This window comes from Brienomyrus brachyistius, chromosome 17, assembly GCF_023856365.1.
Source record: "Brienomyrus brachyistius isolate T26 chromosome 17, BBRACH_0.4, whole genome shotgun sequence".
Classification (NCBI taxonomy): Eukaryota; Metazoa; Chordata; class Actinopteri; order Osteoglossiformes; family Mormyridae; genus Brienomyrus; species Brienomyrus brachyistius.
In genome coordinates, this window is record NC_064549.1 from 2393447 (window position 1) to 2420365 (window position 26919).

At 50.5% G+C, this 26919-nt stretch overlaps 2 protein-coding genes across 5 annotated transcripts; one reads left to right on the top strand and one right to left on the bottom strand.

Moving 5' to 3' along the window:
- Positions 1-1929: 1929 nt before the first annotated feature.
- Positions 1930-20159, bottom strand: LOC125711799 (cullin-5-like). The gene is given in 20 exon segments (XM_048981101.1): positions 1930-3833; positions 3938-4061; positions 4285-4403; positions 12737-12898; positions 13136-13311; positions 13413-13536; positions 13711-13842; positions 13978-14110; positions 14206-14270; positions 14688-14795; positions 15201-15221; positions 15223-15332; positions 15528-15621; positions 16010-16090; positions 16224-16369; positions 16635-16776; positions 17332-17508; positions 17620-17719; positions 18156-18265; positions 19859-20159. Coding segments are annotated over 20 exon segments (2343 nt in total). The 5' UTR covers positions 19883-20159; the 3' UTR covers positions 1930-3638.
- On the top strand, positions 18556-26815 carry LOC125711800 (solute carrier family 35 member F2-like). Of its 4 annotated transcripts, XM_048981104.1 has the most exons (9): positions 18556-19136; positions 21255-21362; positions 21519-21694; positions 22533-22660; positions 22742-22901; positions 23231-23387; positions 23841-23893; positions 25231-25385; positions 26112-26815. In XM_048981104.1, exons 2-9 carry the CDS (start codon positions 21256-21258, stop codon positions 26346-26348), a joined length of 1173 nt encoding a protein of 390 aa, XP_048837061.1. In that variant the 5' UTR covers positions 18556-19136; position 21255; the 3' UTR covers positions 26349-26815. The 4 variants fall into 4 exon arrangements, with proteins under 4 accessions (XP_048837061.1, XP_048837060.1, XP_048837059.1 ...); XM_048981103.1 differs by having other exon boundaries at positions 20976-21362; positions 22533-22901; XM_048981102.1 differs by having other exon boundaries at positions 22533-22901.
- The last annotated feature ends 104 nt before the right edge of the window (positions 26816-26919 follow it).

A 26919-nucleotide genomic window follows, 5' to 3' on the forward strand; every position in this document is an offset into this window, starting at 1 on the left:
TAGTGTTTTACCATGTTTTTCCCCAGATGAGTATGCTTTGGGTGTGATTTGCAAGGGCAGACTGGCGTCAAAAAGCAGCACAGGAATTTGCCACTCAGTAGGGAGGGTAGGTGAGTGGGTGGGTGTATTTGTGGATCCATATAGTCATTTTAACTGCTGCTATTTACTATGGCCCTGTGTTATCCATCCATCCATCCATTTTCCAAATCCTATCCTGGAAGCAATGGGCACGAGGCAGGGAAAACCCAGGATGGGGTAACTCCAATTAGCCTCAGCATGTTTTTGGACTGTGGGGGGAAACCGGAGTACCCGGAGGAAACCCCACGACGACATGGGGAGAACATGCAAACTCCACACACATGTGACCCAGGCGGAGACTTGAACCCGGGTCTCAGAGGTGTGAGGCAACAGTGCTAACCACTGCACCACCATGCCGCCCCTGTTAGTTAGTTTATTATTATTATTATTATTGAATATATTGAATATATATATATATATATATGAGAGAGAGAGAGAGAGAGACAGACAGACTGACTTGAACTTGAAGGGAGAGAGAGAGAGAGACTTGAAGGGGGCATATTTTGCCAATAGTGATCACCCTGTTGGCCACCAATGAAATAAAGCATTATCCATTTAATCTGTCATCTGGAAAGGGGTTAGGCACCCCTGCTATACAGGCTATATTATTATTTGTTTTTATTGTTTGTCTTTTATGGTCTATGTAATGTGACCTTGGGTTTTAGAAAGGTGTCCACACATAAAATGCATTATTATTATTACTATTACACAATGGAGAATGACCGGCCTACTGGGGAAATTGCTGACTGCCCAGTCTGCAAACCCGCAAAACCAGAATGCAGAGTATCTTGCATGCAGAATGCAGAGAATGCAGAGCATTGTGAGAACAGTCAGGCTGGACTACAGACGATACTGCAGGTCAACGTCAAAGCAAAATATGAAACACATGCAGCCCGCTGATCACCTCATAGCCCAATAGAAACACCAAGAGCTAAAAGATCATGAAAAGACAATGTATATCCATCCATTCACATATAAATAAGCTTAAGCCTAGCAGTGTCCTAGTTTAATGACAACTCATGAGGAATACATCACACATGTTGTGTTCTTTGGCAGAAGTATCATATAACTGCAATATTTAAGCATATAATTGTATAAGGTTTCACAGACTTAATCAGTAAATAATCCAAGATCACTTTCGGGAGCATTTAAATTATAATGTATGAACTGCCGTAAAGTAATTACTATGCAGCCCATAATTTCTTAAATGGCTGGGAGAAAGCAAAGCATAAAAGAAGTAAAAAATAAAATGCTATAACCAAACATGAGACCCTGTACATTTATGCCCTAATACCTGATTAAGTTAGGCTGTTCTGTCACTGTGTTGGGCGTGTCTGACAAAGGAAAACAACGCAGCAGTGACCTTTAAAACGGGAACTAGCGTTCAGTAAACAAGTAATGCCATCCAGGTGATTTTCACATCTGAGAACTGCAGGAGGAACATGGACAAACAATGGAGACCAATGAGGGAGGACATTGATCATGTTCCTTCTTACAGCCAGTGATGTGGTTTAACACAGAGACAACCCTCACATCGCAGTGCAGCAGTCCTACGATGAAATCAGCTGAACATGGATGCCACGGCTGTGCCAGGGAACATTAGGGATGCTCAGAAAAAAGACTAAAATGAGACTGATATGTGGCAGGGCTACGTCCGGCGTCCTGATTTTCAACAAGCAATTAATGGAAGAGATTAGATAGACAAATACTGGCCACGAGAAGCAGCCATAATGTCCGCTTTCAGAAAACAAGGCCCCAGAGTCAACTGCACACATGAGAGAAAAGACATTACAAATCAACAGGAAGACTGCATCTACTGCAAGGAGACAGTGGAGAGCCTCAACACATACACAAGGTTCACCGTTTATTTTCATTGACATATTAAACCTTTGAAATTGGTGCGAGTTCCAGCAGTGTGAGAAAGAGCCGTGCGAGGACAGCTGTGGCCACATTCCTCGGTCCTCCGGGGCAGGAGAGGGCGCTACAATCAAGCCCACCTGCACTGATAAAGTCCGGCCACACACAAAGACCACCAAACCAGAATGCATTACAGACTTTCCGAGAGCATGACACTCCTATGAAGTAGCTTTAATATAAAGTTAGAAAGACTGTGAAATACTCAGTGTTGGGGGGCTACTTTCAATGGAGCTGTATTACATAAAAAAAAAAATCATGCGTTTGATTAAAATAAAATCTACACGCCACAGACCTCAGCACCGCGGTGCTGTAAATTTACCAAAAGTGTCACCGTCGGTGGTACGCGTTTCATTCCCAGGAATCACGATGATCCTTCTGAAACAGGAATACACCTCTGACAAACATCTTCAAGCATGGGGGGGGATCATCATTCTGACATTTAAACAACGTCCATGGCACCAATAACCCTTCACCTGCAGCTCTCAAAAATATTGCACTCGTGTGAACCGAAGGTATGCATTCTCTTAAGTGTACTGTTCTAACTGTTTACATTGCTTAGCAATTTTAATGTCTTTCTTGGTAGCAAACAGCCCGCTCTCAGTCATAGGTTTCTAGGCAAAGGCTGAACAGAAGAGGGGAAAACAAACACACACACTTTGTTCTGCTTCAGATAGAGTAAGAAAAGCATCTAAAACAAAGTTGACTGAAATAATTCATCTGAAAGACCTCACTTCTCAATAATTCCAGAACACCAGACCCAAGACAGACTACTGTTTTAATGCCTTCTGTGAGAGACGCCACTGAGATGAGGGAAAGCTCCTGTTGGAGAGATGCCTTCAACAGTGTCCTTGAGGATTAAAGATTTCAGGTAATCAGATTTCATAGCGAAAGAAGGCATGTCACTGCAACGTGAACCCTGCAGCACAACAGGTAGGTATCTACTGAAGAAGTCTTTACCCTCGACATAATGTTCAAACACCAGTGGATCCCTTGAGAATGTGGAGGAGAATGTCAGACATCTGGGGTGGAGAGAAGCACAACTATCCACATAAAGGCTCAAAATTGCACTGCTGAAGCCAAGGCGGCAGATCGAGAAGAGTCGCGATGCTAACGTTCTTCTTGTATGCCCTGATCTTCCTGGATTATTGGCAGAGGGGTGTGGATTAACTGTAGGAGTCGGGGCCAAACTTTAGGTTGCCCATTGGCCTGAGATGTGTGCAGTTGGAGTTGGAGTCAGATGAGAAATGAGAGTGATTGGGTGGTTGTGGGGGCATGGGGGAGGGGGTGCACAACACAGCACACATGGGGTTCTCTTATGAACGCAAGATATCCGGAGAAGAATAGCATGCTGCGGGTGAAGCCGAAATACCAAGACGAACGGCACCATGCATACGGACTAGAATCGGCAAAATATAGTCCCTTTATTCATTTTTTCCTCCGCAAGGTAAGGCAGGGATTTAAATATTTCTGTAACTGGACTGTAACTGTCAGTCATTAATCCATCTCAGATCCGGTTGCACACACAAGCCCACTTGACGCTGTGAAGATGCCAGTCCTGACGGTGTCCATTAGGCAGCATCTCCTACACCTCGTCCCCTTTTCATCTGCACCGCCGTCGTCGTCGCCTCCACCTTGTGTCCGCGCTACGCCATGTAGATGAAGGTGTTGATGTCCGTCTCGTCCCTCTTTATGTACTTGTGCTCGATCAGCCACTCGATCTGTTCTTTGATCATCTTCTTCTGTGGCAAGAACATGTTCTTCAGGATCTCCACGAGTTCTGTCTGGAGCTGGGCGTTGGTGATCTTCTTGCGCATCTTCATGATCTGGATGATGGCTTCCTGTAGAGGAGAGCAGCGGAGTCAATGGCCACTGAACCCTACCAGAGACCCTGAGAGGCCCCCTTCCCGTTAGAGGACGCCGCCACACGCAGAGCCAAACACACCTGCGTCCTCAATATCCGCAGCTGGACGATGCCCTCATTCTCCTCCTCCCGCATCCGCTCTGTGGTGAGCTGCAGCCGGCCAATCAGGTTGATCTTCCCCCTCTTCTGGACTTTTGAGTTTTTACTGAGGACCACAGACAATGAAACCCATGAGAATGTAGTAGAAAGTCTTCCAACAGAAACGCCAAGTACAGGAAAATCCGGTTAAACTGAAAATATATAATGCTGCTTAGGTTAAACACAGAACAGTAACATGAGCAAATAATATGGTCAAATCTTGGGAATATGGTAACTGAAGAGATGAGTGTTTATACAAACCCCGTTAAATAAGAGAGAATAGCACTTACATCAGAGAAAACTCCTGGTTGACATAGAAGAGAGTGCCCTCTGTGAAGTCCTTGGGGGAGCTGACCTGAGGCTCGTATGACAGAACCTGCCGCTTGAGCTTGGGGAAGGCCACGAGTGACTGCGGGGACACAGACAACCGACAGGGTTACCCCACTCAATAAGAGACCAGGGGACACCGACAACCGACAGGGTTACCCCACTCAATAAGAGACCAGGGGACACCGACAACCGACAGGGTTACCCCACTCAATAAGAGACCGGGGGACACAGACAGCCGACAGGGTTACCCCACTCAATAAGAGACCGGGGGACACCGACAACCGACAGGGTTACCCCACTCAATAAGAGAGCGGGGGACACAGACAACCGACAGGGTTACCCCACTCAATAAGAGAGCGGGGGACACAGACAACCGACAGGGTTACCCCACTCAATAAGAGACCGGGGGACACCGACAACCGACAGGGTTACCCCACTCAATAAGAGACCGGGGGACACAGACAACCGACAGGGTTACCCCACTCAATAAGAGACCGGGGGACACAGACAGCCGACAGGGTTACCCCACTCAATAAGAGACCGGGGGACACAGACAGCCGACAGGGTTACCCCACTCAATAAGAGACCGGGGGACACAGACAGCCGACAGGGTTACCCCACTCAATAAGAGACCGGGGGACACAGACAGCCGACAGGGTTACCCCACTCAATAAGAGACCGGGGGACACAGACAGCCGACAGGGTTACCCCACTCAATAAGAGACCGGGGGACACAGACAGCCGACAGGGTTACCCCACTCAATAAGAGACCGGGGGACACAGACAGCCGACAGGGTTACCCCACTCAATAAGAGAGCGGGGGACACAGACAACCGACAGGGTTACCCCACTCAATAAGAGACCGGGGGACACCGACAGCCGACAGGGTTACCCCACTCAATAAGAGACCGGGGGACACAGACAACCGACAGGGTTACCCCACTCAATAAGAGACCGGGGGACACAGACAGCCGACAGGGTTACCCCACTCAATAAGAGAGCGGGGGACACAGACAACCGACAGGGTTACCCCACTCAATAAGAGAGCGGGGGACACAGACAGCCGACAGGGTTACCCCACTCAATAAGAGAGCGGGGGACACAGACAGCCGACAGGGTTACCCCACTCAATAAGAGAGCGGGGGACACAGACAGCCGACAGGGTTACCCCACTCAATAAGAGAGCGGGGGACACAGACAGCCGACAGGGTTACCCCACTCAATAAGAGAGCGGGGGACACAGACAGCCGACAGGGTTACCCCACTCAATAAGAGACCGGGGGACACAGACAGCCGACAGGGTTACCCCACTCAATAAGAGACCGGGGGACACCGACAGCCGACAGGGTTACCCCACTCAATAAGAGACCGGGGGACACAGACAGCCGACAGGGTTACCCCACTCAATAAGAGACCGGGGGACACAGACAGCCGACAGGGTTACCCCACTCAATAAGAGACCGGGGGACACCGACAACCGACAGGGTTACCCCACTCAATAAGAGACCGGGGGACACCGACAGCCGACAGGGTTACCCCACTCAATAAGAGACCGGGGGACACAGACAGCCGACAGGGTTACCCCACTCAATAAGAGACCGGGGGACACAGACAGCCGACAGGGTTACCCCAGTCAATAAGAGACCGGGGGACACCGACAGCCGACAGGGTTACCCCACTCAATAAGAGAGCGGGGGACACAGACAACCGACAGGGTTACCCCACTCAATAAGAGAGCGGGGGACACAGACAACCGACAGGGTTACCCCACTCAATAAGAGAGCGGGGGACACAGACAGCCGACAGGGTTACCCCACTCAATAAGAGAGCGGGGGACACAGACAGCCGACAGGGTTACCCCACTCAATAAGAGAGCGGGGGACACAGACAGCCGACAGGGTTACCCCACTCAATAAGAGAGCGGGGGACACAGACAGCCGACAGGGTTACCCCACTCAATAAGAGAGCGGGGGACACAGACAGCCGACAGGGTTACCCCACTCAATAAGAGAGCGGGGGACACAGACAGCCGACAGGGTTACCCCCACTCAATAAGAGACCGGGGGACACCGACAGCCGACAGGGTTACCCCACTCAATAAGAGACCGGGGGACACAGACAGCCGACAGGGTTACCCCACTCAATAAGAGACCGGGGGACACAGACAGCCGACAGGGTTACCCCACTCAATAAGAGACCGGGGGACACCGACAACCGACAGGGTTACCCCACTCAATAAGAGACCGGGGGACACCGACAGCCGACAGGGTTACCCCACTCAATAAGAGACCGGGGGACACAGACAGCCGACAGGGTTACCCCACTCAATAAGAGACCGGGGGACACAGACAGCCGACAGGGTTACCCCAGTCAATAAGAGACCGGGGGACACCGACAGCCGACAGGGTTACCCCACTCAATAAGAGACCGGGGGACACAGACAACCGACAGGGTTACCCCACTCAATAAGAGACCGGGGGACACCGACAGCCGACAGGGTTACCCCACTCAATAAGAGACCGGGGGACACCGACAGCCGACAGGGTTACCCCACTCAATAAGAGACCGTGGGACACAGACAGCCGACAGGGTTACCCCACTCAATAAGAGACCGGGGGACACAGACAGCCGACAGGGTTACCCCACTCAATAAGAGACCGGGGGACACCGACAGCCGACAGGGTTACCCCACTCAATAAGAGACCGGGGGACACAGACAGCCGACAGGGTTACCCCACTCAATAAGAGACCGGGGGACACAGACAGCCGACAGGGTTACCCCACTCAATAAGAGACCGGGGGACACAGACAACCGACAGGGTTACCCCACTCAATAAGAGACCGGGGGACACAGACAACCGACAGGGTTACCCCACTCAATAAGAGACCGGGGGACACAGACAACCGACAGGGTTACCCCACTCAATAAGAGACCGGGGGACACAGACAGCCGACAGGGTTACCCCACTCAATAAGAGACCGGGGGACACAGACAACCAACAGGGTTACCCCACTCAATAAGAGACCGGGGGACACAGACAACCGACAGGGTTACCCCACTCAATAAGAGACCGGGGGACACAGACAGCCGACAGGGTTACCCCACTCAATAAGAGACCGGGGGACACCGACAACCGACAGGGTTACCCCACTCAATAAGAGAGCGGGGGACACAGACAACCGACAGGGTTACCCCACTCAATAAGAGAGCGGGGGACACAGACAACCGACAGGGTTACCCCACTCAATAAGAGACCGGGGGACACCGACAACCGACAGGGTTACCCCACTCAATAAGAGACCGGGGGACACAGACAACCGACAGGGTTACCCCACTCAATAAGAGACCGGGGGACACAGACAGCCGACAGGGTTACCCCACTCAATAAGAGACCGGGGGACACAGACAGCCGACAGGGTTACCCCACTCAATAAGAGACCGGGGGACACAGACAGCCGACAGGGTTACCCCACTCAATAAGAGACCGGGGGACACAGACAGCCGACAGGGTTACCCCACTCAATAAGAGACCGGGGGACACAGACAGCCGACAGGGTTACCCCACTCAATAAGAGACCGGGGGACACAGACAGCCGACAGGGTTACCCCACTCAATAAGAGACCGGGGGACACAGACAGCCGACAGGGTTACCCCACTCAATAAGAGAGCGGGGGACACAGACAACCGACAGGGTTACCCCACTCAATAAGAGACCGGGGGACACCGACAGCCGACAGGGTTACCCCACTCAATAAGAGACCGGGGGACACAGACAACCGACAGGGTTACCCCACTCAATAAGAGACCGGGGGACACAGACAGCCGACAGGGTTACCCCACTCAATAAGAGAGCGGGGGACACAGACAACCGACAGGGTTACCCCACTCAATAAGAGAGCGGGGGACACAGACAGCCGACAGGGTTACCCCACTCAATAAGAGAGCGGGGGACACAGACAGCCGACAGGGTTACCCCACTCAATAAGAGAGCGGGGGACACAGACAGCCGACAGGGTTACCCCACTCAATAAGAGAGCGGGGGACACAGACAGCCGACAGGGTTACCCCACTCAATAAGAGAGCGGGGGACACAGACAGCCGACAGGGTTACCCCACTCAATAAGAGACCGGGGGACACAGACAGCCGACAGGGTTACCCCACTCAATAAGAGACCGGGGGACACCGACAGCCGACAGGGTTACCCCACTCAATAAGAGACCGGGGGACACAGACAGCCGACAGGGTTACCCCACTCAATAAGAGACCGGGGGACACAGACAGCCGACAGGGTTACCCCACTCAATAAGAGACCGGGGGACACCGACAACCGACAGGGTTACCCCACTCAATAAGAGACCGGGGGACACCGACAGCCGACAGGGTTACCCCACTCAATAAGAGACCGGGGGACACAGACAGCCGACAGGGTTACCCCACTCAATAAGAGACCGGGGGACACAGACAGCCGACAGGGTTACCCCAGTCAATAAGAGACCGGGGGACACCGACAGCCGACAGGGTTACCCCACTCAATAAGAGAGCGGGGGACACAGACAACCGACAGGGTTACCCCACTCAATAAGAGAGCGGGGGACACAGACAACCGACAGGGTTACCCCACTCAATAAGAGAGCGGGGGACACAGACAGCCGACAGGGTTACCCCACTCAATAAGAGAGCGGGGGACACAGACAGCCGACAGGGTTACCCCACTCAATAAGAGAGCGGGGGACACAGACAGCCGACAGGGTTACCCCACTCAATAAGAGAGCGGGGGACACAGACAGCCGACAGGGTTACCCCACTCAATAAGAGACCGGGGGACACAGACAGCCGACAGGGTTACCCCACTCAATAAGAGACCGGGGGACACAGACAGCCGACAGGGTTACCCCACTCAATAAGAGACCGGGGGACACCGACAGCCGACAGGGTTACCCCACTCAATAAGAGACCGGGGGACACAGACAGCCGACAGGGTTACCCCACTCAATAAGAGACCGGGGGACACAGACAGCCGACAGGGTTACCCCACTCAATAAGAGACCGGGGGACACCGACAACCGACAGGGTTACCCCACTCAATAAGAGACCGGGGGACACCGACAGCCGACAGGGTTACCCCACTCAATAAGAGACCGGGGGACACAGACAGCCGACAGGGTTACCCCACTCAATAAGAGACCGGGGGACACAGACAGCCGACAGGGTTACCCCACTCAATAAGAGACCGGGGGACACCGACAGCCGACAGGGTTACCCCACTCAATAAGAGACCGGGGGACACAGACAACCGACAGGGTTACCCCACTCAATAAGAGACCGGGGGACACCGACAGCCGACAGGGTTACCCCACTCAATAAGAGACCGGGGGACACCGACAGCCGACAGGGTTACCCCACTCAATAAGAGACCGGGGGACACAGACAGCCGACAGGGTTACCCCACTCAATAAGAGACCGGGGGACACAGACAGCCGACAGGGTTACCCCACTCAATAAGAGACCGGGGGACACCGACAGCCGACAGGGTTACCCCACTCAATAAGAGGACCGGGGGACACAGACAGCCGACAGGGTTACCCCACTCAATAAGAGACCGGGGGACACAGACAGCCGACAGGGTTACCCCACTCAATAAGAGACCGGGGGACACAGACAACCGACAGGGTTACCCCACTCAATAAGAGACCGGGGGACACAGACAACCGACAGGGTTACCCCACTCAATAAGAGACCGGGGGACACAGACAACCGACAGGGTTACCCCACTCAATAAGAGACCGGGGGACACAGACAGCCGACAGGGTTACCCCACTCAATAAGAGACCGGGGGACACAGACAACCAACAGGGTTACCCCACTCAATAAGAGAGCGGGGGACACAGACAACCGACAGGGTTACCCCACTCAATAAGAGAGCGGGGGACACAGACAACCGACAGGGTTACCCCACTCAATAAGAGAGCGGGGGACACAGACAACCGACAGGGTTACCCCACTCAATAAGAGAGCGGGGGACACAGACAACCGACAGGGTTACCCCACTCAATAAGAGAGCGGGGGACACAGACAGCCGACAGGGTTACCCCACTCAATAAGAGAGCGGGGGACACAGACAGCCGACAGGGTTACCCCACTCAATAAGAGAGCGGGGGACACAGACAGCCGACAGGGTTACCCCACTCAATAAGAGAGCGGGGGACACAGACAGCCGACAGGGTTACCCCACTCAATAAGAGAGCGGGGGACACAGACAGCCGACAGGGTTACCCCACTCAATAAGAGACCGGGGGACACAGACAGCCGACAGGGTTACCCCACTCAATAAGAGACCGGGGGACACCGACAGCCGACAGGGTTACCCCACTCAATAAGAGACCGGGGGACACAGACAGCCGACAGGGTTACCCCACTCAATAAGAGGACCGGGGGACACAGACAGCCGACAGGGTTACCCCACTCAATAAGAGACCGGGGGACACCGACAACCGACAGGGTTACCCCACTCAATAAGAGACCGGGGGACACCGACAGCCGACAGGGTTACCCCCACTCAATAAGAGACCGGGGGACACAGACAGCCGACAGGGTTACCCCACTCAATAAGAGACCGGGGGACACAGACAGCCGACAGGGTTACCCCACTCAATAAGAGACCGGGGGACACAGACAACCGACAGGGTTACCCCACTCAATAAGAGACCGGGGGACACAGACAACCGACAGGGTTACCCCACTCAATAAGAGACCGGGGGACACAGACAACCGACAGGGTTACCCCACTCAATAAGAGACCGGGGGACACAGACAGCCGACAGGGTTACCCCACTCAATAAGAGACCGGGGGACACAGACAGCCGACAGGGTTACCCCACTCAATAAGAGACCGGGGGACACAGACAGCCGACAGGGTTACCCCACTCAATAAGAGAGCGGGGGACACAGACAACCGACAGGGTTACCCCACTCAATAAGAGAGCGGGGGACACAGACAACCGACAGGGTTACCCCACTCAATAAGAGAGCGGGGGACACAGACAACCGACAGGGTTACCCCACTCAATAAGAGAGCGGGGGACACAGACAACCGACAGGGTTACCCCACTCAATAAGAGAGCGGGGGACACAGACAACCGACAGGGTTACCCCACTCAATAAGAGAGCGGGGGACACAGACAACCGACAGGGTTACCCCACTCAATAAGAGAGCGGGGGACACAGACAGCCGACAGGGTTACCCCACTCAATAAGAGAGCGGGGGACACAGACAGCCGACAGGGTTACCCCACTCAATAAGAGAGCGGGGGACACAGACAGCCGACAGGGTTACCCCACTCAATAAGAGAGCGGGGGACACAGACAGCCGACAGGGTTACCCCACTCAATAAGAGAGCGGGGGACACAGACAGCCGACAGGGTTACCCCACTCAATAAGAGACCGGGGGACACAGACAGCCGACAGGGTTACCCCACTCAATAAGAGACCGGGGGACACCGACAGCCGACAGGGTTACCCCACTCAATAAGAGACCGGGGGACACAGACAGCCGACAGGGTTACCCCACTCAATAAGAGACCGGGGGACACAGACAGCCGACAGGGTTACCCCACTCAATAAGAGACCGGGGGACACCGACAGCTGACAGGGTTACCCCACTCAATAAGAGACCGGGGGACACAGACAGCCGACAGGGTTACCCCACTCAATAAGAGACCGGGGGACACAGACAGCCGACAGGGTTACCCCAGTCAATAAGAGACCGGGGGACACCGACAGCCGACAGGGTTACCCCACTCAATAAGAGACCGGGGGACACAGACAACCGACAGGGTTACCCCACTCAATAAGAGACCGGGGGACACCGACAGCCGACAGGGTTACCCCACTCAATAAGAGACCGGGGGACGCAGACAACCGACAGGGTTACCCCACTCAATAAGAGACCGGGGGACACCGACAGCCGACAGGGTTACCCCACTCAATAAGAGACCGGGGGACACAGACAACCGACAGGGTTACCCCACTCAATAAGAGACCGGGGGACGCAGACAACCGACAGGGTTACCCCACTCAATAAGAGACCGGGGGACGCAGACAACCGACAGGGTTACCCCACTCAATAAGAGACCGGGGGACACAGACAACCGACAGGGTTACCCCACTCAATAAGAGACCGGGGGACACAGACAACCGACAGGGTTACCCCACTCAATAAGAGACCGGCGGACACAGACAACCGATAGGGTTACCCCACTCAATAAGAGACCGGGGGACACAGACAACCGACAGGGTTACCCCACTCAATAAGAGACCGGCGGACACAGACAACCGACAGGGTTACCCCACTCAATAAGAGACCGGGGGACGCAGACAACCGACAGGGTTACCTAACTTAATAACCTCACCCAGAGTGTCCTCCTCAGTTCTGCATCTGGCAGCTCTGTGGCCAGCTTCAGGTTCTCAAAACTAATCTTCTCCCTGGGTCTTTGGTTCCAGGCGAACAGCACGGCCAGCTGGAAGGTCGTGACCTCTAGGTCGTACTGCCCCACTTCGTTCTTGAAGGTGATCTGCAGGGTGAAGGATTGGGGGGGTGGGGGTCATATGAGGCAGGCATCTGTCCCCATCCCCCTTCCCAAAAACAAAACCCATTCTGAAGCTTTCTGAGCACCATAAGCTGAACCCTCATTGGCTAACCAGTGGGAGACATGAAGGATAATTGGCTAAGCGAGGCTTGGGGTGGGGTTTCACTGCATCTACCCCAGGCCTTCACTGTGGTGCCCCCTGCTCCCTGTCGGGCCACTCACGATGCCATTGGACATGAGGTGGTGCCAGTGCAGTTTCCGGCCGCTGTGATTCTTCTTGTAAAACTCCTCCACCTCAGGGATCAAGTCCTCCAGCTCCGTGGGCAGCGAGACAAACACCTTTTCTGAGCTGCGCGACCAGGCCCCGGCATTTAGGATCTTTATGTTGACTGAGTCAGCTGAACCACGTACAGGGATGTGGGAAAGGAGCAGTTAGTGTCACACAGACGTTCCTGCAGCACCTCACACGCAGCAGACACCAAATATGAAGAAATGTCACCTGGCAACGCCAGTTTGTTGTGTTTGTGCATCTCCTTGAAGACCTGGTTGAGATCCTCTGATACTTTGATGTCCTGGAACATCCTGGCCAGTTTGTTCACGTAATCCGCAGGCATGCCAACTTCCTGTGGGATACAAGGCTTACATAAAAGGAATGCTCCGGAAAATGAAAACAAGCTAAATCCTATTATGACCGCTCACCCGTACAGACCGCCGCTCACAGCACCATTTCTCTGCTTTGATTTCGGCACCAAAACACAATTTTGCCACAAGTTGGCGTCGCAGGACGGTCACCCTACCCTGAGCCACTCCACCATGTTCTCCTCGATCTCGCTGTCGGCCGAGATGTCCAGTATCAGCCGTCGTGTGAGGTGGGCCTTGTGGTATCGCATGAACACATCCTTGTTCTGGACATACTTCAGAACTAGGAGCTACACCAAGACACAGGTGAACAAAGGTGAGTGAACCTGGGACGGATCCACAAACGGCGAATAAGAACCAACAGCAGACCACGGATGGTCCACAAGCAGGACATCGCAGACACATCCGGCCAAATGGAGACTCACCACCTCCTTCAGCTTCAGCTCGATCTCTTCAGACGTGAGCTTCTTGCTAAGTGGCGTCTTCCTCAGTAACATGTCACAGTAGTTAGCCAGCAGCTCTGGGCATTTTGACTCTGGCTGGGTTTTCAGCCCCACCCTGTGGGGGAGGGGGGGGAGCCACCAGAAGTGTCAGACACGCCCCCCCCCAGTGAGACGAAAGAGGGTCCGCAGAATGGAAGGGGAGTCACTCACCCCTTCTGTTTCAGGGGAAGCTCCAGTTTGAATATCGTAGCATCGTTCACGACAGCTTTGTAGGCCTGGAAGAAGCACAGAGTGATTATACTTCTCATTATCCCAGACTGTCTCGAGGGGGGGGGGGCATTAGGCCATTTATCAACCAGCATCTTTCGAGAGAGAGAGAGACACACTTCACTTCAAACGAAAGTAATAATACCTCATATAAACAGCTATTAATTGCAATGTGTGCTGGTCCATTAGCGCTGTGCATCTCATGATTATAAATGACACTCAGTCAATAATGTATTAGTGAAAGGGAGGGAGGGGGGAGGGAGGGAGGAAGGGAGGGGGGAGGGAGGGGGGGGTGGGGGGGGGGGGGGGGGAGGGGGAGGGAGGGAGGGGGGGGGTGGGAGGGAGGGAGGGAGGGAGGGGAGGGGGAGGGAGGAAGGGAGGGGGGAGGGAGGGAGGGAGGAAGGAAGGGAGGGAGAGGTCCTCACCTTGTCTCTGGCCGTCAGGAATCGCGGGTCGTCCTGAAAGGCCTCCTTTACAAGTTTACTAAAGCGGTTGAAGAGCGTGAGGAGCTGTTCCACGTACTTCTCCGAGTCCTGCACACACACACACACACATACACACACACACGCTAACACGGACATCCAGGCTCGTACAGGAGCGTGGGCCAGGCACCCGGCTCCCTCTGCCCAAGCAATTTGCTGCAGAATGAGCTCAGATACATTGTCTTCATCAACATGCCTCTCGGGACAGAGACACGCATGGGAAACCAACTAAGAGCCATAAAAGGAGGTACTGGATGAAAAGCAAACGTAAAATGGGGGTGGGGGCAGCCAAATAGCCATGGCGATGACTTTAAGTCACACCTTTAACTAACCTTATGTTTGTCTGCCAGTAACTGCACTCAGACATTATGAGGACCGCTGACAGTGATCTCCTGAAATAGCCGCAGCAGCAGACACCCGCCAGCAGGGGGCACTCCACCGCACCGTACTACTTACGGTCGTGATGGTCTCCGCGGCCCGCCACCATGTCCGCCAGCCCGGCGTTGATGATGTGCTCCTCCAGATCTTTCAACATGGGTTCGATGCCACTGGGCACCTTGTCCATGAGCGAGAACATGAGGTGGAGCTCTGCAGGGAAGGCAGGACAGAGTCTGGAGGCGGGAACGACGAGCTCCATGCGACCTCCAGCTGCAGCCACAAGCACCCAGAGCTGGAGGGCTTTGCAGGGCACGCATGTGCACACATGTGCACACAGACCAGAGCAATGGCTCACAGAAACACCCCGCACCCCCTCCCCCACTCCCACCCGACAGACATACTCACTCTCTGTCTCATTTCGTTTGATCATGCCTGGACATTCTGCCAAAATGGTCTCCTTAAAAGACGTCACCAGCGCGTTGACACAGCACTCCATGAGCTGGAAGACACCACAGCCCGGTGACGGTCAGCTCTGCCAGTACCCCCCCCATCAATTATTAATTGAAATGCTGGTCTTCATCAGCACCACCAAAAATTTTAAATCAAAGCTCTAATACCTGCATTAAATCCACTGTCTACTGCACCCCCAGATTCCCCAGAATACTTACTACCCATCAGCAGAGAATATAGAGAATGTGCAGGTTAAACAATGCAAACCACAGAAATGCCAATTCTAATGCCTATTCTCAGTACTTTTTTTGTTTTCCTGTGTACACCCAGCCCATTGTACGTTCTCATGAGGTGATTCATTTAGCTGGCATATCATGAGATCAGACGATCATGTGATCAGGTGATCATGTGACTAAAAACACTCCCCCAGTACTCACCGCCTGCACAGAGTTACATTCACGCCGGGTCTCCAGGTAACGCAGAGCTCGCTTTTCCTCCTCCCTCAGCTTAGCGTCTGCCTGCAAAAGCAAACATCAGCACAGAGTATTTAGACTAAAGCCTGACTATCTAGCATGCAAAACAGCTGCCGATAAGCATCAGGAGAGACAAAGACGAACACACACACACACACACACACACACACACACGCACATATTTCATGTAGTTCTGCACGCCGTTCTGCTGAAGGTATGAGGGGGCCTGTGCTCTGTAGAAGCGTTCTGTGGAATCTAGGTAGGCCTTCTCAAAGTTGTCCCTGTAGATCTGTAGCTTGTCCTCTGGGTTGGAGCACAGGTTTACTGGTGGGAACGGAGCAGAGCACAGACGTGCCGATTAAATGAGACACAAATTTTGGAGCAGCATCTGTCCTGAACCCATGGCCTGAACGGCTACTGGGAAAAACATGAGGCTGCTCAGCAGGGATGTGGTCAAACCACGACCATAAAAACTAAACGAGATGGACGAAAGTGGCATCATTAGCCAGCCAAGTTGCGGAAGTACACAGTAAACAAGGTGTGGTTTCCACTTCCCATATCGGCCCCAATCCTGTTACCCGGCGCTCACCGTAGGACTCGCGGACGCCGATGACCAACTGCGAGTCGAAGGCCTCTCCCAACCGTTCTGCGTGCACCAGCTTCATGGCGCTGTCCTGCAGGCGGCTCTTGATGTTCGAGAAGATGGACTCATTCCACGTGTCCAGCATGAGCTGATGAGGAGGGAGGGGGGTAAACAAGTCAGCGTGGCCAGAAAGGTCAGCACCGTAGCAAACACCTGTAAGCTCATGCTCACCCAAACACGGGGACACCACATGCACCTCACACATTCCTGGCAGATGGACAGGCAGCTCATTACTTGCTGGGTAATAACGTCATTTCGTTTTAAGAGGGGAATGTAATCACCGGCTTCTCCTGAACTAGGTCACACTATATCATATTGCATCGCGATACGGTTGCGCTGCGTCATTAAGTTTGATTTGCACGCAAAGCGGCCAGAGATGACATCTGAGCTCCTGCCCTCCCCCACCCACCCTGAAGCCCTGGACCTTGCCAGACTGGGGGCGGATTCGGTCATCTCACTCAAAACAGGTTACATACGGTCAGAGTATAGGAGATCCCACAAAAGACGGAGGATCCCTCAAAGGACATTGTTACAAAAGGCACCGCTGACCGAATGGATCATGTTCAGATCTACACCCATGACTTGGAGAACATCCATTATCCCCGTTGCCTCCCCCCTCCCCTCCCCTCCCCTCCCACCTCACCTTCCTGACGATGCTGTCCTCCACTGTGGACTTCTTGTTGCTGCCCTGCTTGCCCATCAGAGTGATCTCCAGCTGGCAAAAGGGCTTTGGCAGGATGTCGCACTGCGTGAAGAACTTGCGCCATTCCACAATGTAGGCCTTGAGCAGCGCCGTGTCATCCTGGTGACTGAGCACTCGCTGCAGAGGACAGAATCCGTCAGAACCAGCAGCGAGGCCCACATCCACTCATCAGACTCTCTGGCTCCACAAACTGACCAAACATCTCTAACTTCTGGGGACGTCTCTTACCGCCTGAGCTTGCTTGATAAAATCTAGGATGTCCTCTTTCAGAGCCTGGTGAATCTTTGCTGGTCCTTTGTCATCCCAGAGGCAGACCGCGTGGACGTCTCTGCAGAGGAGGAGATGAATACACCATGTCACATGTTCAATTACGTGATAATTTACACAGTACTGAGCTGTATATGGAGAATGCATGAAGAAAAAAATGTCCCAAATTACTCTGCTAAAAAACCACCCGTAAACCAAAAGTAAGACAAGATATTCAGAGGCAACATTAAACCCTCTGTTGCTTCTCTGACACATATAAAAGTGTACTGGGGTTGGGCTATATTATATCATTTTAGTAGATAATTCCCAGTGAAGAGGATCTTAAAAGTGAAAGACAATGAATGTGGATGTGATGTTCTTCATGCTACAGTCACCTGCACTAAGGGCCAGGGTGGGGGGGGGGGGCTTTTGGTGCCGCAGAGACCCCACATTTGTTCACGTATAAAGAATGTGGGTGGAGGAGGACAAGAGGATGAAGATGAGAAGGCTGCACTTACGAGAAGAGGTCAAACCACTGCTGCTTGGATACACACTCCTGACGAAGGAGTTTCAGAACGATGGGCCGCATCAAATCCCATTTGTCCTCAAACTGGAGGGAGCCTTTGTTCTGGGAAGAAAGGTGCAATACCAGCAACTGCAATTACTAGGGAAGGGGATGATTTGGTATTTTCTGCCTCACTGACTCAAGTGGCATTTTTTGTTACATGCATCTATTGACACACAAGTCAACAGAAAATAATGCAACCAAAATAAGACATTCAAACCTATCCTCAGGAAAAAATCATATATCACAGGGATTTACAGCCAAATTTATAGGCGAATCCCCCTGTACAAACTCTGGTCCATGTAGATCAGTGTCCAAAACACAAACTTCATATTAAATATGACAAACACTTAGAAAAAAACTCCAGCAATTCATACAGTTTATATTAAAGAATTTTAAGGTGTATGTGAAGTTATGCAAAACATTGCTTCAAGTGAAATTCTAAACTGTCAATTTGACTTTAAACAGATCTTGACACATGTCCAAAGACTTCACAGCTTCACCCCAGGACTCATGACACCCACATGACAGCCGAAAAAACTATTACAGAGGATTTTTATATTAAAACCAGGACCTGATTGCAGTAATGGAGCTCAATGGAGCAGGAACTACTTTGCCCAAGTCATTCTATTTACATTTCAATTGCATCTGGACTGAATATCCATAGACCTACAAGACGCTGATGAAACAAACATATGGATTTAAGGAAGAGGTTTGCAGAGGGAGTGAGGAAATTCCACTGGTCCATGTAAGAGTGAAATACAAGGCCGGGGCAGGGGGTGTCACATTTTCCCCTGTGACCCTCTACAAACATGCTGGTGACCGCCAAACAGTGAAGATACCCATCAATAAACGTCCAGCTCACCCTGCATATCACTAATGCTGCCTGAACACCCCTGTCCTATGACCGCCTCTTTTCCAAGGAATTCTGTCCGTGAGTACCAAAAGTCAGCGTCGGTATGTTAAAGGAAAACCAAAGCAGCAGCGTAAAGATTAAAAATAACATTACAAATACACAGACAGCTGGAGGTACACCCAAAACAGCCAGTACAAACGGGCACTTCCCACTACAGCAGGGAGGCATGTTAGCCAGTGATGAACACAAATGGAAATAAAACATAACAGGGGAATGACAGGTAAAAGTCAAAATGCTGGGCGGGTGAAAATCATCATCATTGTTTATTTGGTTTCGGAGGGGACACATTAAGCGGCACTTTCCTCTGTTTATACTGGTGAGACGGAACACGGGAATCCAGTGCCGAACTGACATTGGCAAACCCGGCCAAGCAGCACTGACACACATAACCTGATTCTATCTGAGCATAACCTCCAAAAGTCCGCATAAATCTGCACGCCTTGCATGTTATTTGAACCCTACCATAGTAACGTAGTTTTAATACCACTATAATTAAATTGTCAGCGGAAGTAACCTTTATAAGTTTATGACTACAGAGAGGCTGCCTCACATATTAGCTTGCTAGCCAGCCGACTACAGTGGCTGCAAAACCGTAGCAGCTCGCCGAAGCTCATACGCCACCGCCTTTTTTAAGACACTAGCTCCTTGCTAAAGATGGGCGACCACCGAGAAGGATTTTTTGTTTCCTTTTCCTGTCCACAGGACGGTGCCAATTTTAAAATGAAGTGTGTATCCCCTACCTTCAGTAAATGAGACGTCGCCATGTTTCTTCAACTTATCCCCACGCGCGGTCTCGCGAGAGTCGTGACGCTCGGTTGCCAGGGGCTTTCGAACGAGATCTACCATGAAGCCATGAAGCTAGTATAAACATCCGGCAAAGTCCGTGACAGGTCGAAATGATTGCAATAAATGAACAAACCGTAACGTTACTTGGTGATTTAAACAGTTCACACGTTTACATATAATAAACTTTGCATTTTGTTGTTGGTCTTTCTTAGTTTTTGAATCTGAAATCGTGCGACTAGTTAGCGAGCTGGCTAACATTAAACCAAAGCTAAACTTAGCTCTGCGCAAGCAGGCAGAACCATATATGGGCAGGTCACATGACCCCGGGCAACGGGGGTTCCCGTGGCGCAGCCGCAGGACCACAAATCCGCGACCCCCCCCCCCCCCCCCCCCCCCCACAGTGAGCATGACGTCAGCAGAGGAGCTGCTCGTTCTGTTCCCTATCTGTAAATTATCGGCCGCGCTTCCCATTCCCATTCAAATACATGTATAATCGAGAACCAAAATGAACAAGCAACAATATGCACTGTAATCTCAATTCTGTTAATTCGATTTGTCATCTATTTGCTCTCTTTTTATGGTCCTCATGTTGTGCATCCAGATGTATTTGGATCATAACGTTACATTTTTGTCATGCAATGAATTGTCCACAAGATGTCCCTGTTGGAACGAAGCATGTTGTATTCTTCCTAATTCTGAATTAAGCATGCACATTTTCATTAAATTAATCCAGGTTTAACTAACCTAGTAAGTATAACATAGTACGGGCCCCTTTAAAAATAGTATTGATTTTGATTGTTGGCTAATGCAATTTTCTTAGTTCTAGGTCAAAATATTTCAAATGTAATGGTTTTGGTTAAATCTTTTTTGGGGTCCCCATGGTAACATTTGCCGGTCCTGGGTTTCAGTTCAGAATGTGCTCTGATATAATCGGTACATTTACCTTTACGTGGAACAGTTTGCGGGGATGGTGTGGGGGAATAGAATATATTCATATATACTATATATAAGGGGATTGTTTTCCTGTTTTTTTCCCATGGGGGTACGGCATCCATGTGATTCCCATGACAGCCGATCACATGTGCCCTGACTGAGAAAACAATCCGGCAGTCCGATGCAGCCTGAAGCATCAAGACAAGCTTTTCTTCAACTAACATGGTCCTTCAGCTACTTAAGATCAATTAATGAGCACGTTCCAGGAAAGATAAGAATGGATTGTCGCTATGCACTTTGCTTTGGGGGCTGTTAATGATTCAGCCCTTGGTGCCATAAAGTGCAGATCTGTGGCTAAAGTGTCAGTGGAACTCTGCTTCTCGGACTCTCCCTCTCTGCTCTTTTGCCTCATCACAGGATGACACCAGAGGAGCTAGCGCCCACCGATCCAGAAAACGGGGACGGTGGAAGGGATGTCCTGGGTAACAGATGCTGGATCCAGGAGCTGAGGAAGGTTCTCACATGGTGAGCTGTCCGTTTTCCTGTGGAATTGTGCCCTGATGTGTCAGACAGCGACTAAGAAAACTGATGATAGATATTGATGGAATAACGATTTGATGAAAACCTGCCGGCGGTCATTATCTCAGGTCTCTGAAATCTCAGCGACGTTATTGATTTCAGGCGTTTGCTGAAAACCACAGCCATGGGTCAGATGCTGTCTGCTATGATCTGCGGCTCGGCCATCTGCTCTCAGTACCTGGCCACGGACTTCCATGTTAACGCGCCCATGCTTCAGAACTTTATATATTATGCGCTGCTGTTTCTGACCTACTCCACAATTTTGGCCTGCCGCAAAGGTGAGTGGCTGATTGGCTCACTTAGAGAGACGGTAGCTGTGACATTATACCTGTGACATTATACCATTATACCCACGCTCATCTCATTTGACTGCAGACATATTAATATGTTATTGCATATGAGAGGAAAAGAGCTGCATGGCTCCGTTACTTGGAGATCACTGATATTGTGCTAAAGGACCTGAGTTCTAGCCTGTAAAATGGGGGTGGTGTGTGGTTTCAGTGCGTTGGGATGTTGTGTCTATGTCTATGAGGCTGTTTGTTCATATCATGAGCATGGCCCTTAACATGGCACTTAACACGACACTTAACATGACACTTAGCACGACACTTAACATGGCACTTAACATGAGCATCTTGCAATCTTAGCAATCTTGTTCATTTCCAGTTCATGTTCTGTGAGTTACCTACTGGCCTTCAGTCACATACTCCTTTAGTTCTACTGCAACAAAGATCATTACAGGAAGTCATTCCCGCCTGTGGCAACAACCATCTAAATTGACTCCCCTCTGTGCAGGAAGAGTAACCAGCTTCTCTGAGGCACATGAAGATTTGTACATTTAGCATGTTTATACATATATATTTTTGTAACTTGTTATTTGATGTTATGTCTACGCTTGTGCATACCTCACTCACGCCTGTGTTTTCCTGTTGTTTATGTAAATGAATATTGAATGAGTTTAATAAGCCCCCTTTTGTTTTGCCACTACGCCTGCCCTCAAGTCCTTTGTCATTTGCAACATGACACCAGCTGATAAACGGCACAATGTTTGCACATTAGGTCTGAGTGAAAATCAACACCATCAATAACAATAGGGATGCTCTTGTTTTAATTCAGGCAACAGAAATATTTTGCAGATTTTGAAGACAGATTGGTGGAGATATGGGCTGATAGCTCTGGCAGACGTTGAGGCTAATTACACCTTAGTGAAAGCCTACCAGTATACGACGTTGACCAGTATCCAGGTGAGAGCCCATCGTTTGTTTCACTGGGACGCCCACGGTGAACATTTCCTCATAGCTCAGTCTGAAGCCCCTGCCTTCCAGCTGCTGGACTGCTTTGTAATCCCAGTGCTGATGGTGCTGTCCTGGTTCATCCTGAAGGCCCGATATCGGGCAATGCATTACGTGGCCGTGGTGATCTGCTTGCTGGGGGTCGGGGCCATGGTGGGGGCTGACGTGTTGTCTGGACGAGACCAAGGCTCCTGTAAGGACAAACAGATGTACATCATTCCTCACCCCCCTTTTTCTGGCTGCACATAAAATACCCACCAATATCCACCAATATTTACCTTCATTTGGTTGTTTTTATGATTTCCATACCTGACTAGATGTAATAGCAATGAATGCTGTTTAAATAGCTATTCTGGTTCCATACAGATAAATTAATGCAAATAAATGAGCAGATGAACAGATACTCAATTCAATTTCAATTACAATTTGCTTCACATAAGCAGAAGATTTAAACTGTATTAAAAAGTCTCTGGGATTCTTTAGACACTGTGACAGTTATATGTCTCCTTCTCTTGTTCACAGCCAGTGACATCTTGCTGGGAGACGGGCTGGTGCTGCTCAGCGCCCTCATGTATGCGGTCACCAACCTGGGCCAGGAGTTTTCTGTCAAGCATGGGAGCCTCTTGGACTTTCCGGGCATGATGGGGCTGTTCGGGATTCTGATCAGCGGCATTCAGTGGTAGGATGAGCTGTCCGGGATGCTGAGGAGGGAGGGGTCCTGGCAGCCTCTGCCACAACTCAAACCGCATGTCTGCTTGGAGCTCTGGGGTTTGGGCCTCCTGCTGGCCGCAAATGGTCCTTACGTAGGAGATTTAGCAGTAACAGCAGTCCTCCTCCTTATCGGCGCACCAGTCCTGTAGATTTTTAGAGCTGGATGCTGCTTCCTTTGAAGCAGGATGACATGATGAGCTTGTCAATCCTCCTCTTCAGCCACTTGTACCAAATAATATGATACTGGTACCGCTGTGGGATCCAAACTTCACAAGCTGCAGGAAGTCTCCGGTTTCCCAGTGTGCACTGTCGCTGACTTGCATGATCTACGGGAGACTGCAATAGCACTTATAGCCGGGAAGGTCGGTATGAGGCGCTTGGTTCTGGGGGACCCACGGGTCATGTTGTTCTGCTCCTGCAGCGCTGCCCTGGAGCAGAAAGACATCACCGCGATCAGGTGGAACTGGAGGATTGGTGAGCTTTGTCCTACTCTCATTGCCCCAGACTATTAAAATAATGACTTATTCATAATGCATTCATAGGAGATTCATAAGCAGCGTTTAAGTATAGCTTAACATCCTGACATACCTTAACATTAATAATAAACATACACAATGTCACACAAGGCACAACCCCAAATGCGGTCTTCATTCAAACCAAATCCCACATAGGGGTGAGGTGAACAGGGCAGCTTGGCAGACGCTGGCAGGATAAACAGGAAGCACAGGCCCTAGAGACGCTCATTTACATGACAAAGGGGCAAACACAAGGTAGCTGTGGCTGGTTAACAGGAGGGGAGGAACAAGAGGTAAGACTAACAACTCAGGTGTGGCTGGTTGTTCAAGGGAAACGCAGGGATCGGATGCGCAGGGCGGCGCTGGGCGTGACAATTACATCAGCGTGAGAACATTTTAAAATAAATTTGAGGAAGCACTTCTTTACACAGCATGTAGTTAGAGTATGGAATAGTCTTCCTGTTAGTGCAGCGCAAGCTAAAACCCTGGGTTCCTTTAAATCAGAGCTAGATAAGATTAACAACTCTGAGCTGTTAGTTAAGTTCTCCCCAAACGAGCTTGATAGGCCGAATGGCCCCTTCTCATTTGTAAATTTATTATTTTCTTATGTTCTTATATGATAGTAACAAAAAATATAGTTGTTTAAACATATAATGATTAATAATTGATAATAAAGTGGTATATTAGGATGTTATGGTGTACTTACATGCTGCATATGAATGTTCTATGAATAAAGTATCTATCTATCTATCTATCTATCTATCTATCTATCTATCTATCTATCTATCTATCTATCTATCTATCTATCTCTGTCTGTCTGTTTTATGAAGGTGCACTGAATGTTCTGCTAATACCTTATAGAGGCATTATGAAGGTGCAGTAAATGTAAAACGTTACCGTTTATTTTTAGAATTGCTGTAATGTTGTGTCATCATGTGGGAAACGGACACTTGTATATTTTTATGCACATGAATTTCCACCCATTTTCGAAGAGCTAATCCTGGTCAGGGTCACGGAGAGGCCTGGATCCTGTCCCAGGCAGCGCAGGGCACAAGGTCGGGGTGCACCCTTGACCAGGTGGCACATGGATTTGTCTAATGAGATTACATGAAGAATTATCAGAGTATCAAAATATTATGCTGTCATCGTGTTACTGACGCTGCCTTTGATCCTTTGTGTTCAGGCAGAACGACACGTTCTTAGTCCAAGGATTTCTAACAGTTAAGTGGTGTAGCAAAGCATGATGGGTGCGTGTGGTGGAGGCATCACCTCTGCTTGTGCCCTGTGTGTCCGCAGGCCTGCTCTTTGCCGCCTATGCCCTCTGCCTGTTTTTGCTCTACAGCTTGATGCCTTTGGTCATTAGGCTAACGAGCGCCACTACGGTCAACCTCTCTCTGCTGACCTCCGACATCTTCAGCTTCTTCTTTGGGGTCTTCCTGTTCCACTACACCGTGAGTACAGCTCTCTATGGCACAGAAGCCATAAAAAGGAACATCGCATTCTCAGGTTTCCGAATCCACGAGAAAACAACAGCGTGACCCTTTCAGCTGGCTCACACACACATGGAGCCCGTCTCTGCGGGTCCTTCTCACACGGTTTGTGGGTGCGATGAAGTGGCTATCCTGGCCTACACACAGAAAGGGGACAGGGAGATTAAGCACAGAGTGAAACCAGTAAGGAATAAGGAAATGGGAGCACATGTGGACTGATGGGAAATCAAATCAACCAGCACCAGGAAACAATCTGTAACAGATAAGACATTGTGTTCAGAAGGTTGCTGGTTTCACTCCCAGGGAGTGCTGCTCTCGAACACTCGAGCAAGGGGCCAGGGAAGTAACCAGCAGCACAGACATAATATTGAACGTATATTAAAGTGAGTAACAAACGTACAATGCAATTTATAAGTAAAGGCAAGAGGCAGTCAGTATGTACAGGTGAGAGGTTTTCATTATCTCCTGACTAATATTTTTGTTGGCACTCCATAGATTGCATATATAATAATTTACTGAGCTCATTTGTGTCTCATTTACAGATAGTCATGTTTACACACTAATTGGCCAAAGTCTCAGCGGTTAGATTTGCCATTGATAAAAATCACAGGCGGCTTTGCTCTGAGTCATTCATCGCCCGCGGCACACGGCCTGACCCTGTGCTGTCGCTGCCCCGCCCCTCTGCAGTTCTCAGGCCTGTACATTGTCTCCTTCGTGGCGATTCTCGTGGGCTTCGTGATGTTCAATGCCACCACCCTGGCCTCCACGGCGCCGGTGTCACCAGCAAAGCGCGACGAGGTCCAGGGCGTCATAGACGGGCCCGTGCCAGGCCCGGAGGTCAAGGATGGACCGGACGGCCAGGTCCTGTTTCAAGATCAAGCCGGAGCAGCAGAGCAGGAAGTGATACGGAGCACTAAGATGTAGGTCATGTGACCAGGACGCTTCGCCCACAGGAGCCCATGACAATACAGCCAGTCCCTGACACCAATCTTACAAGCCCCCTTTACTTTAAACAGGCTTTAAGTGGGCAAAAGCAGTTTTTTATTTCTTGGCAGTATTTTATGTTTCACTAATGATGCTAAGAGGCAGAAGGGAACCTTATATGAGCAAAATATCTGGTAAGATGACACTTGATGCACTGGCTGTTTTAATCGTTTAAAGACAGCAGGACGCGGTGGCATTAGGGTTTGATTGGTGCCACTTCGTATTTCAAGCTTTGGTTTAAGTGTAAGAACAAAGGTTCCCAAACTCAGCCTCCGAACCCCAGATGTTAGTCCACCTATGGAGATAACGGGAGATAACCCTGTCATTTTGGTTTGGGGACTTATACTCTGCATGTAATATGAAGAAATTGTTTGTAAAACTGATGTTTATAAACTGGTAACATGTAACACGTTTGCCTTATTTTTTCGTTATCAGCTTAAAAAATAAGATGTTCAGCAGTATTGTTAGATGTACATTTTAATTCTCCTATGCAGGACATTTGTGAGAGTTT